General features: G+C 38.8%; 1 protein-coding gene across 3 annotated transcripts in view; it reads left to right on the top strand.

The window, feature by feature from the left end:
• Window positions 1–582: 582 nt before the first annotated feature.
• Window positions 583–14,039, top strand: part of SEZ6 (seizure related 6 homolog) — a 955,479-nt gene continuing 942,022 nt past the window's right edge. The window contains exons 1-2 of one of the 3 annotated variants that reach the window (XM_073616801.1): window positions 583–760; window positions 911–1,161. In XM_073616801.1, the coding sequence (XP_073472902.1) occupies window positions 1,110–1,161 (52 nt within the window). In that variant the 5' untranslated portion in view covers window positions 583–760; window positions 911–1,109. Of the gene's footprint in view, window positions 1,162–14,039 lie in introns of all 3 variants that reach the window. The other 2 variants (XM_073616802.1, XM_073616803.1) reach the window with 2 other exon arrangements.

Below are 14,039 nucleotides of genomic sequence, written 5' to 3'. Positions count from 1 at the left end.
AAAAGACTTGCCCTGTCAGATAATATATCTATCTATCTATCTATCTATCTATCTATCTATCTATCTATCTATCTATCTATCTATCTATCATCTATCTATCTATATCTATAGATAGATATATAGATAAATATCTATATATCTATCTATAGATATATATATCTATATAGATATAGATATATATATCTATATCTATATATATATAGATATAGCTATATCTAGATATATCTATATCTAGAGCTAGATATATATCTATATCAATTACAGAGAGGTACATGTGTTACCCTCTGCTTGTACATACAGGACTATCAGTGTCACACTGTACACTGTATATAGATATAGATCTATCTATCTATCTATCTATCTATCTATCTATCTATCTATCTATCTATCTATCTATCTATCTATCTGTCTGTCTGTCTGTCTGTCTGTCTGTCTGTCTTTCTTTCTGTCTGTCTGTCTGTCTATCTATCTACAGTGTAAATACACATAACTGTGTATCAGTAATAGAAGGCAGCCCCGGTGACACTGCTAGTCCTGTATGTACAAGCAGAGGGTGGCACCTGTACCTCTGTGTAATTGTCGGGATCCCCCAGCCGGGGATCGCTCCATCCCGCTGCCTCCCCACTCGCCGTCCAGCCCCTCTCTGGTTAAAGTAATCCCCGGCGTAGCCGCTAGGCGCTGTCCGCGGTGCTGAAGCCTGTTGGAGGTGCTGAGAAATCTAGTGGCGAGCAAGCAATCGTCTCCCAGCAAGCAGTGAAATGTAAGCTTCTCCTCACCACAGCTGATTGCAATTACACCAACAAACAACTGCCGGCCTCTCTCAAAGGAGCCACAACACGCTCTTTCTTCCTCTTCCATTTTATTTGGGTAATTGCTTTTTTTTTTTCCCCCCTTCCCCTTCCCTGTTCAGCCAGCACTTCCAACACCCGGGTGCTCCTTTCCAATGCAGCTCGTTTCCACACCGTGAGCAGTCAGTGTTTCAGCTTCCAAAGTATTGAGCAAAAAAAAAAGAAAAGAAAATCCCACACACGCTGCCAGAGAAGGTAGAAGGAAGAGAAGAGGCTATTTAAAGGGACTGACTGGAGTAATAAGGAGATTATCCTAAGAACATGTATGCAGCGTGCTTGCTGTTCTCTGCTATGGTGCATATCCATTGTCAAGGTAAGGAGCCTCTTATTTTGCAGCTGATTTATGTCAGTCAATTTGCCATTGTTTGGGGGAAGCACGCTTCTTCCGTTTAATAGAGGTCAGGTTTCGCTCACGCCGTTCTCCTTTAAATAATGCACCGTCCTTCCGTCTCCACTCTCCGTTCTCAAGTTTTTTTTTGTTTATTTGCCTTCGCCTCTTAATTATTGCCCCGGCTCACCAAAGAGGCTTGACTAATGCCTTTCAGTCGTTCGCCCTAAGATTAAACCGAAAAATTGGATTCCACTAGATGTCTATGTCCTTCACAGATATGTCTGTTCTAAAAGTAAAGTGCCTGGGGTATCTCATAATTACTTCTTTTTCTGGTAATCTCATTTTGTTGGAAATGAAATGCCATTTAATCATTTGCCTTGAAATAATAGAATTTTTTATGCTGCGATTCGCTTCAACAATGAACTCTGCTCCCACTCTGGTGAACAATTAATTAAGTTATTGGCAAATCATTTACCTCATTTGTGAAATATTACATACTGTTTTTTTAATCTATTTTATGGGATTTCTCAAGAGAACATCTGGTTAATAGAGAAATTAGAATGAGGGATGAAAATCATCAAAGGCATGTCTTGACGGTTTAGTTTTCAAACTTTGAGGAGAGCTTCAAAGAGGCAAAACTTTCTACATGTGACATATGGTGAAGACGTCATATACTATACAACTCATAACACATCAGTGGACATTTTATACACTTTGATTGAGGAAACAATATTTAATCTGCCCATAGTAACCGATCAAGCATTCTATTTTATTAACTAACTTTAGATAAAGCTTTAGTGCTGCTTGGTTGCTAAGACTGTACTATAATACTATTATACTTTCAGCTATTGACTATAGGGTGTAATTTTCACAAATTCTAGTACTCTGGTTTTATTAAAACTAATACATGGAAGAATGTTCCACATAATGACGGCATTAAAATCTGAACAAGAAATGATTTGCAATAACTTTTAACTTTGTTAGAAGTTAACACAACGTCATGTAGTTCTATGAACACATCTTATCAAACTCAAATCCAACTTCACGTGCAGCTTGTAGATTTAATTTTAAGGCTATCAAGTCGTGATTATTGATTGTCAGGATCCCTTCTCCCGCTTGACCAAACAATGCTTATCATCTCCTCTCTTTAAACATTGAGGTGAATATATGACTTGGCCAAGAAGTAAGTCAACTTCAGGAGAAGCTGTACCAGGCCAGATTAGGAAATGCAGTTTGCTTATGTAATAACTGCCTATGAAATGTATTTTCTATTTTATTTTTGCTCTGAATGTTAATAGGTAGGAATGTTGTCTCTTTCTTGTTTTCCTAAAGTTAAATGTGCTTCGCCTTCATTTTTTTTTTTTTCATCTACTGCAACTCATTTGAAAAAACATCCTTCAAAGCAAATATGAAATTAGTGTCCTTCTAAAAATGTAATAACCCAAGAAAACAGTTGTCAGTCAGAGTATCAGTTGTTGGTAATTTATTAGTCTTTCTGCCAGCTGAGCTTGGAAAGCTGATTATGAACACAGAGCAAAACAATTTTCGGAGAGAAAGCCGGGCATATTTGTTAAACCAATAAACAGGAAGCCAGTGTAATAGAATTCCCCAAAACATGATTACATTTTAAAGTCACTTGTGGAAGTGTATATATAAATCTGGTTGGCTGTGGCTGTCCTAATGCTAAAAGCACTTGGCAGAGTTTCCAGTGACAGTGGAAGCACCGTTTATTGTACCTTAAAATGCCTAGGGCCATAAAGCAGGATGTAAAGAATGTTAATGCATATACAAGCATGGCATATAGTAGGGCATGGTTTATTGTATAGGCTGTAATTCTATGTTTAGAAATACATAATATATATAAATGTCACCCCTTTTTTGGTTCTTAATGTCAAACAAGCATTCTTAACTTCTTTCAAGTCAACAACTTAAATAAAAATGACTTTAGTTGACATACAGGGTAAAATATTTGAAGACACTGGAGCTGTTTGTAAGCTAATGTTTGCTTAGTCCAAATGTTGACTGAAGCTATAACCTGCACAAGAATAATGTGTTATTCACATTAAGGGGGCGATTTACTAAAACTGGTGCACACAGAATCTGGTGCAGCAGTGCATAGTAACCAATCAGCTTTTAACTTCAACTTGTCCAAATAAGCTTTGACAATAAAACCTGGAAGCTGATTGGTTACAGGCATAACCCACTTTTAAGTACACAATGGGGTTTATTTACTAAGGCTGGAAAGTGCAAAATCAAGCTCACTTATGCATAGAAACCAATGAGCTTCCAGGTTTTATTACCAAAGCTTAATGGAACAAGCCGAGGTTAGAAGCTCATTGGTTTCTATGCAGAAGTGAGCCTGATTTTGCACTTTCAAGCTTTAGTAAATAAACCCCATTGTGTACTTAAAAGTGGGGTATGCCTGTACTATGCACAGCTGCACCAGATTTTGCGTGCACCAGTTTTTGTAAATCCCCCCCCCAAGTGTCCATTTAGTTATTTATTTTCTATTTCTTTCAAAAACATAAAATAGGTCTCCATGATTTATTTATAAAGTGATATAGAGTCCTCTGCTTTTCCTAATAGACATGGCATCGCTACGGGCATAATTATAAGAATTATTCAGTGCAGTGATTGATCTTGGGAATTAATGTGGTTTAAGGAAAGATGCCTTCTTGAGGATTAGTTCATAGATACCTCAAAGTTTTGAAGCTTATTTCCTTCTTCCCGATAAATGAAAATTCATAAGAACAGGATGAGTTTGATGAATGTACATGTTTGTTTATTCTATTACTATTGTTAAGACATTTCTGAACACAAAGTAGGTTTGTCATTATATTAACGTTAATATTTGCTGTCTTCAATAGTACAGATTAGTCTATTTAGATTAATTTATCCAGGGCACCCCCCACTAACCCAATTTACACAATTGTGATTTGGTGGCAAACCCAAGTTTTGTTGCCTTGTTCTGTTTTTAGCTTGCTTTTCTTTGATGCAAAGTTGTGTTTGTATTACTAGTGATCAGTTCATCACCATGTATTTGGTTTCAGCTGTCTCCCTTTAGGTATAGACTTCAACTTTTTTTTAGGCAACACATAAGTAAACCCAGCAATTGACAGGAGAAACTTTTGACCCTTCCTAAGGCCTAGCTGGAAATCTGGCCAATCAGATGCCTTCTTGCTTCCTAGCTTGGGTGTCTAAGCCTTAATTCCATAATTGTTTTGTTATATGTGTTAATTAAATGGTATACAGCAATCTGAGCTTCTGTTACAACGTGTTTTGGTGGGATATCCTTAAAATTTGCATGCACCTTAACCTCGTGGTTTATCTTTCTTTACGCACCCTAAAAATATTCTATAATAATGCATTTACATTTACATACATTAAGTTTTCATTACACATGTTGTAACAATGCTTATAAAAACTTATATGAAGCAGCAGGGAATTGACAATGAAATACTCCCTGTGTTAGAGGGTGTTGCGTAATCAATAGATAAAAAAGAATGAAATCTATGCGCATAGCAACTGATTGTATTCTTTTGAATTTGAATAGAATTGGAGTTTAATGTCTATGGGTAAAACCTTCACTTCACGGACCTTCCATAACCTAAATATTATATATTAATTTCTCTCCATTGACTCTTTTTTAGTGCAAATTGTGGGATATTGCAAAGAATAAATAGTATGGATTTTTAAATGTAAATCAAGTTTGTATATTAGCTCTGTGTATGGTTCTGTACAGTGCCTTTATGTTGCTAACTGCACAGGTCCTGCAAACCTAATGAAGGGCAAGGACACCTAAAACTGTTGTTTAGCATACTTACTTGTGTTTGCACTGCAGCAGAAAATATGTTTATTGTGTGGATTTACCATTTATTTATACAGCATGCTTCCTTGGATAATTCATATGTACATATAAAACAATGTGTGGATTTGGAATTTGGTTGGAAAATCCTTTCCTTGAATGATAATACACAGTATGTATACACATGTGTATATGGAAATGTGTGGTAAGCTATTGTGAGCTCCTGTAGGAAAAAATAAAGATAAAAATCAGGCTCAGATTACAAAAGAGATGTGTAGGCGTTTGTCAAAATCTAGATATTTGGCACAATGCGCTCATCTTGGGCACATGCTACAGTATGTTGTTATTTTATCATCGTTTTGTTAAATTAGCATTTTGGTGTTGTTACATCTCTCTAGCAATTTAATAACAAAGCAAAATTGACATAAGAAAAACAAATTATTGTTTTTCCTAAGTAAATGTCAGTTAAACAGCATTGGACTGCCGTAGACGTTGGTTGTAGATTTTGGTCTTTAATGTGTGCATGGTGTTTCTTGTAGTAATCAATAAAAACATAATTGAGTTATGGTTGGTAAATATTGTGATAGAGAAACACTTATTAATCCATTTAGGTTGTCCAAAGATAGCTCATTTTTAATAGGAACTGACATGGTGTCAGTATGATTGATGTAATTATACCCTTGGTTTTAAGTATCTTTTACAGTGAAAGTTTTCTAAAGATTTTGGAAATGTTTTGCAGCTGAACTACATGGGAGTTTCTCAACCACGGGATTATAGACCATAATAAATCTTTAAACAGTTTTATCGAATGTCCCAAATTGATGATTGCAGAAGATTACTGTAGACAGACTTTATCCACTCAGAAAGAAGGCCACTGCAGATTATAGACTGCTAGATGCTGTCTACTTTTAAAGTGAGTTATGTTAATAGAATACAGTAGCTTGAACTGTTGCTTACAGGCAATCTGTTACAATAAAAAAAAGTATCTAGAGTTACGGCAGTTAATTAACTACAATAACAGGCGTATCCTGATTCTGACTGTGAGTGAAATAATTTTACCATGAAATGAAAAATTCACTATAGCCACAACCATGCTTTATCTGTAATGTCCAGACACAGGCCACTTTCAAGAGCTTCTTTCTGCTCTATAGTCCAAGACTTTTCCATTGCAGTTTCTACATCATTTCATTCTGCCCTACAACAATGTGTTTCAAACATGTCTACAAACAAAGCTTAAAAAAGACAGAACCTTTTATCAGAAGCACACTTAAAGCTAAACTCTGACACGCACTAAAAATATCCTCTGAATGTCACACTATGTAATAGTTTTTTGTTTTTTTTTTACTGTTTTTCCTGTATCTTTCCCCATTCTTTCCTCATACCTTGAAGGTCCAGCTGTGTCTGTGTTTTGAATAATGTTGGCGGAGTGGAGGGTGATGCTGGTCATGCTAGGTCTCAACCCTAGGATTTCACTGCTCATGCTTGTACCTCTGGGTGACCAGTCTAATGACACATATAAAACTATCCACAGACTCAACTTGTCTATCAAGTTCTTAACCAACATCTCCAGATGGAACTTATGTTCGCCAAGACAAACCTAACCTTATCTAAAGTCCAGAAGGACTGGGCAACCTGGCTAAACTACTCCCATTCTGATATCACTTCCTTACTCCACAAGTCTCCTTGCCATCAGGCTATAACCGATTATACTAATATTGAACCATCAATAGATCTTCTACTTTCTCCCATGATGTTTGTTGAGGAGTCATTTTAGGGATTATCTTAATAAATGCTTTATTTTATTGGCACCACTGTCTATCAGTTTTCTGGGTATCAAAAAGTCCCTCCATTTCCCCCAGTTCTCCCCTTGTGGTAATATTTTATAATCGATTATATTTGCCACAATGAAAAAAAGATACACCTTTCTTGGCTACCACTGCTGCCCGTGTCAATGCTACCCACTACCATTCCCTAATACTATCCCTCCCCACCTGGAACGGACTATCAGATTGCAACATATAGAACCTTTGGGACTCTTTTCCAGTATGTTTGTTACACTCCCTTATGTAACGCATTAATACCGCCTTACCTTTATACTGTATCTAATCTCTAAAATCCTTCAATAAAAACTTATGTAAAAAAAAAAACTATCCACAGAGACCAGTCCCCAGCAGGGAGGAAGCAGAAAAGTAGACATTTACAGCACCTTGAAGCAGACAATTTTACAAAATTAACAGAAAAATTAGTAAACACATGCATAGTGCCCATTTTGTCTGTGCATTTATATTAAAGTGGTTGTAAACCCTTACATATAGCTAGTGACTCACCTCAGGTGATACATAAAGATGTAACAAATCCTCCTACATAAGTCGTACCTGTTTATCGGCAATGCTTTCTCTTCTACATTCATTCAAAGTGTAGAATTTATACAGCTTGTTTGAGATTTCAGAAAGCAGAGGACAGAGAGGTGAGGTTACACTCTGTGGAGATTAATGAGAACTGATTGGAGGAAAGGGACACACCTCCCTTCACACAGCACACAGGAACAGAGCTGAGACTGTCAATCGCATGCTGTGTGCTGGAGATCCCTACCCTGTCACCTTTTTACCTCTTGGTGTCAGGAAAACCTGTCAGGAGTGGCTTATCCTGATAACAGAAGAAGGAGGCAGCAGAGAGAAATTACATTTAGTGCTCTGGAATGAGACAAGTATACACTACAGATAGATATCCTTTGTTCATATTTCATGTCAGAGGTTTACAACAATTTTAAAGCCTAGTACACACAATGAGATTATCAGACGAATAATTGTCCATTTTTTTTGTGTATGCTAGTCTCCATATCAAAAATGAAGAGATTACTAAGGTTAGAAAATTCTCGTATGACAGAATGAAAATTCGGAAGTGATGTATTGTATTTGTATTGTATTTTCCAAAGAAAACTGTACTGAATAAATGAAAATCATATGATTTGGTTTCGCACAAGAAAAATTTTCATGTTTGTCCCTTCGGATAATTTTGGATGAAAGCTGTATACTAACGATCAGATTATTGCACGATCGATTGGAAAGCTGCATTTTTTGTACGAATTTCTGACCATGTGTAAGGGAAATTACATTGTTTTCAATAGTGTCCTTTCACATCAATGCAATTCAGCAGGGAGTGATTTTGGAAAAGGTTCCTGTACTACTTTGGTGTGATTTCAGCACTGTTTTGGCCCCATACAATACACAAACCTTATCAAAATTGCATCCAAGTAGCACTAGATAATCGCACTGAAAGTCGGAGCAAAATTGTATCGCAGAAGTGTGAACCTGGCCTGGGTCTGTACCATTTCTTTAACATTGCCATGCTATCCTAATTCACTTATATGGACTGGCCAGTTCCTTCTACAATGGCAAGCTTAAAGGACAACTACACATTTAGTACAGATTTTCTTTAAATTTCCCCTCTCTCCTCCCAGAAAGCTCCCCCAGCCTTATATTTACCAGCAATTGCTCCTATGAAACCTCTCATATGGTCTGCTGGGAGCCACACAGCTGTCTCTCCAAAAGTCCCCCAGCCAGGCTTTGCAGGTGCAGAAAAAGCTCCATTTATCTCTAAAGAGAAGCTGCTGACCGTTTGAACACATAATAGTAGAATGATTGGCGAACCTTATGCACATGCATTGAAGAAGCAGCACCCGCCTCGGAGACTTCGGAAGTGGTGGCTGTTCAGTAGGCCACACTGCAACGATCTTTGAGGAGGGAGGACAGATAAGCATATGACTTAGAGATGTTACTGGGGGGATTTCATTTAAAGGATAACCATACTAAAAGAACAGTTAACCTTTGTAGTGAAACTCTGGGTTTATTGAAGGAAAAATTCCTCATGAATTAGCTCTTTACATTGTAAAAGTTATCAAACCTTACTGTGACTGCTTATCTTCTTCTCTTCTGCAGCTCTTAAAGAGGAATGTGATGGGTTTTACTTCCTTCCTTTACCCCTGCAAAGTAAAAACATAATGTGCTAGTATGCATCGCATGCTAGCACATTATGTGACACTTATCTGCAAACGAAGCCAGCGCTGTCCCCGATGGAGGTCGCTTCCATATTCGCTCCTCTTCCTTCCGGGGCCGCGGGCTTCGCCTCTGTGACTGGCTGGAGCCTCATTAAGTCACTCCCACGCATGCACGTGGGAGCCGCTATTTACGGCACTCGCTCGTGAAGAAATGACACAGAGAGGCCGTTTCTTCACAGCGCATGTGCCGATGACATCATCGGCGCAAAACACAGTAAATGTCTCCTTAATGGTGCACATTTAGGAGATCTTTACAGTACCTATAGGTAAGCCTTTTTCTAGGCTTACCTATAAGTACAACTTCCGAAGAGAGGTTTACAACCTCTTTAAGGCCAGTCATAGACTGATCAAAATTTGGCCAGTTCAGCAGGAATAGGATGAATTTCGATCCATCTTTGGGCAGGCTATTGATCATCTTCAGTACAACCAGCCTGTTGGTTTTATTCATAGGATCACTACTGCTGGCTATAACCAGCAGCGCTAATCATTGTATGCTGATGGCGGGGAAACCTCCTCCTGTCAGAATATAATAACACAGTGGGATATATTCCCCATCTACACTGACTATTTTGAATCAAGTGATTTTCTTTCCTTTAATCCATGGTTGAAGGAAAGAAAATTGCATACTGTATGGCCAGCATTAAAATAGGTCATTCAAATGCACTTATTAAACTCTTTCAAAATGGGTTTTCCTTTCATTCTTTACCAGCCCCGGTGTTATAATAAGTTTTGCCCCTGTTATCCTTTTAGATGTATTTGGTTCTCACAAAGTATGAATGTTCCAGTGCAATAAACCTTAGGACATTGCCAGAGATGCCAGATTCCACCAGCCATCTTTCATCGCAAACTCTGAGGCAGTGGGGACGATTTACTAAGGGTTAATAGAAAGGCAAAGGGAAAGGTGAACTTTGCAAAGGAAATCTATGGTTATCGCTGGGGTCCCCAGAACTAGTGACCCATTTGATCGTTTTACCTTCTATACCTGTTCTGGTGACAACTCAAAGTTTTAGATTATCTTTCACCTTCGTTCTTGGTAATAATGGTCGCCAGAACAAATGGAGGAAGTAAATCTGCCTAAAGGGGCCACAAAAAGCAACAAAAGCTGACGCGTTCCACTAACTCTCACAATCACACACACACATTTTGGCTGTAGTTGCATTTTAAAGTAATGCATTAGGAGTGAAATAGGAAAACTGCTATCACCAACACAACCCGTGTTTTTGGAGGTGTATGATAGGGACTGTCATACTTATCCTTGCATTCCTAATTTGTGAATCAAGTAACTGGAAACAAGCATGTATGTATTAGGGGTTGAATAGCTTATATAAATGTGCTTACTTCATAGTTGACATTTATGTTCCTCTAGTTCTCTTTTAAATGCTCAACTACACCTAAAATGTTTAGTCAGTAGCATGGCATGAACTTACAGTAGGTTCACATTTCTGTGGGTCCTGTGTGCCACGTTTGCAGTGACACAGCAACCCATTCACTTGCATGACTGCTTTACCCTCGGGAAACGTGGGGAGAAAAGTCCCTGACCCTATTTTTCAAAACTCGGTCACAGGCCCAAAGACATGCCACATTTTCTAATGTGTAGGGTTGCCATTTAGTATTGATGGCACCCCTGCACGTCTGCTAAAGAGTAATGCGTTCTGCCTGCAGGTCGGGGAACCCATGTGATTAGTGATTAGAACCTGTTCCCCGACCCACATATGTGTGAGTCATTTTGTTGTGTGATAAATAATACAATAGTCAATGAGGGATCAATCCTGTGCTACCAAGCAATAAAAAAAAATCACATGTATTACATGTACTGTAGTTATACACTAAAAAATGGGTGACAAATCAGGCAATAAATGCATCAAATGACCCTATCCAAAAATACCCCAAAGTCAGCTCCTAAAAGGGGACAGGAGCTACCTTGGTGAGTTTTTGGAGCGATTAGCAGCCCATTCAATTGCATGGTGTAGATCCAAAAAAACACGTCGCTCCAGCGTCACTAGATGTGAACAGGGCCTCACTTTGGAAATCTCCCCATCTCCTGCAGTCAAAACCTGGAAGGAAGATGGCCCTTCCCTATTTGCCCCAAACTGTTACTACAGGACAGGGACGGACTGACCATTCGGGCACTTGGGCACTGCCCGAGGCCCCCATGCCACTAAGGGGCCCCATCAGGGTTGCCAGCCTCAATAAACCAGGGACAGTATGTAAAAATCTGTGTTTTTTAAAAATCCCAAGATTATAGCTGCCCCGCTTCTCCAGTACCTTTTCAGTGTGTGTATGTGTATTCTGTGTGTGTATACTGTGTGTGTGTATACTGTATGTGTGTGTGTGTATACTGTATGTGTGTGTATACTGTGTGGCACCATAATCTATTGCCTGGGGCCCCATAATCTTCTCCTATTGCCCGGGGGCCCCATAATCTTCTCCTATTGCCCGGGGGCCCCATAATCTCCTATTGCCCGGGGGCCCCATAAGTTGTCAGTCCGCCCCTGCTATAGGATCAAAGTGAAACTAAAGTCTCCCTGTAAAAAGAAATGCTGTATACTTACCTTTCTGGTGGCCTGTGTCTTAAAAGCCTTTGTGTCGCTGATCTCCTGTCACTGTACGTATATAACACTTCCAAGAGTAATAAATACCCCCTTCCCCTACATGCTGTGGTTTCTCCTGCCATTTCCTAAATCACTATAGGACATACGATCTAGTCTGAGGAACCACAGTGCTCAGTAAAGAGAGCAGGTATTTGACACACAGTAGCTGGAGGCTGAAGACAACCCTGAGAATTTTTAGCATTACCTTTAATAGGAAGACCTTAGTTTTCTTTTGAAATTATAATGTTATTTTAGGGGTTAGTTCATTTGTCTGTGCAGTGTGGTCTTATCCATCCTTCTTTATGTGCAAAACACAAACATACGTGGTATGCATGGATATAAAGAAGATTTACTAAACCTGGAGCACACAGAATCTGGTGCAGCTGTGCATAGTAACCAATCAGCTTCTAGATTTTAGCTCCCATTCACACTGGGGCAACCTGTCATGCAATTTCACAGTTCCAAATTGTATAACAAGTCGCACCCCGTTGCCAGCAATTGAACAGTTCATATCGCCCGACTGATGTCGCAGCGATTTTGAAAAAGGTTCCTGCACTATTTTTTACCAATTTCATTGCGACTTGCATAGACTTCTGTTAAATGAAGTTGCAAGCCTCAATGAAAACGGCAGTGCAAATCGCACTGATGTGCAGCTTTGAAATCGCGCTAAAGTAGCGTAATTTCAAAGCCACACCGGTGTGAACGGGGCTAATTGTTAAAGCATAATTGAACAAGCTGATTAGTAGCTGATGAGTTATTATGCATCGCTGGACCAGATTCCGTGTGTACAAGTTTAGCAAATCTCCCCCAAAGTGTCCCAAAGCAGAAGAGGCTTTTTTTTTCAAAACTGTCTGAAGATGTCTGAAAAAGAATCAATGTAACCTATATACAATCCACTATTTTCTTTCATTTTTGATAAATGAGGCCCAAAGAGTTAATGCATGATAGAACAGTTTCTGTTTTTATTCATTCATTTATGCCAGGGATCCTCAAAACTTTGACATTCACAGATATGGCTAGGCATGATGGGAATTGTAGTTCTTGAACAACTGGAGGGCCATAGTTTGAAGACCCTTGATTTATGCTATAACGTAAAAAAAATAAAAACAAGCTCTCTCTATACATTTTATGTATTGCGTAGATCATTTGTGCAGATGGTAATAATTTAAATGGGTCAAGCTGGCTAGTGCACATGTTCTGATTTAACTGCATTTATTTAGCTTTACCTCCTGCTTAAAGTACTTCAGACACCTGAAGCTGTATTGAAATGCTACCCCGAGGCACTCATAGCTAAAATGACTGAGACAGTTACTAAAGACTGGTGTATCAGCACAGCTTGTGCTTACTGCTCAGAATTCTCCAGGGCCCGCCTGCAGACCTAACGGACCTGGAACTGAATAAAAATCATCATAGACTTATTAAACTGAAAATAGGAAAAAATTATAGTTAATGGTAATAAACATAACTGAAATTTCTACAGTCTGATGAATATATTTAATACTAATTCAGTTTGTGCTGTAGACCATTTATTAAAGAGTGGGACAGAGGTGGACATAGATTTTAGAGGGCCCCTGTGCAAAGGACCACTTTGACCCCCCCCCCCCCATGTTGTGGTGACAACTTTATGACTTTTTGAGGGGCTCATGAGTGCTAATGCAAGCAATGCCTATACAAGCAGCTACACATATACTGTGCCGCATCTGGACATTCACTGGTATATTTTACCAGCTGTGCCTTTGCTGGCAATACAATTCTTGCATTCTGCAATGACTTAGCACCAAAGGAAAGACAGGTTCACCCTTGGTCAAAGAGAAATATTGTTATAATTTAGTGTTACAGCATTTAGTTTTAGCATTCCACATTTTTTTTTTTTTTTGGGCACAATCTGTATTACCTTTAAAATGAAAAAAAAAAACAACATTATTGTAACTACAGTTAAAATAATACTCCATCATTAACATATCTCCTCAAAAGGAATCATCCCTCTGGTCATATTTCTGTTCCTACCAGCGTATGTCTGTCCCCTACTCTTACTCCCCCCTAGCAGCAACAACTCTCTTATGTCAAGGATACTATCTGTCATTCTGAAGAAGAGCAGCCTGTACACATCTTTGTCTAGTGGAAGGAATGACAATGCAACTGAGCACCACAAACCAAAAACAAACCAAGCAAACTGACCCATCTATCTATATCTCCATGCTTTATTTTGCTGGGAAACACCTCGAGGTACATCTTCTAACGTTTCTGGCCATGGCCATCTTGAATAAGGGCAGATGATTCATGTAGCATTTACCTCCTGGAATACATATGCCCTTAGCTTGGGCATGCAGGCAGAAGGGTTTGCTTAGCTGATAAAAACCCCGCCTTCCCTCCTGAAGACTCTTGGGATATATGACATAATTTTGGC

Source organism: Aquarana catesbeiana, linkage group LG02 (assembly GCF_042186555.1).
Source record: "Aquarana catesbeiana isolate 2022-GZ linkage group LG02, ASM4218655v1, whole genome shotgun sequence".
Classification (NCBI taxonomy): domain Eukaryota; kingdom Metazoa; phylum Chordata; class Amphibia; order Anura; family Ranidae; genus Aquarana; species Aquarana catesbeiana.
This window is presented reverse-complemented; position numbering and strand designations above follow the sequence as displayed.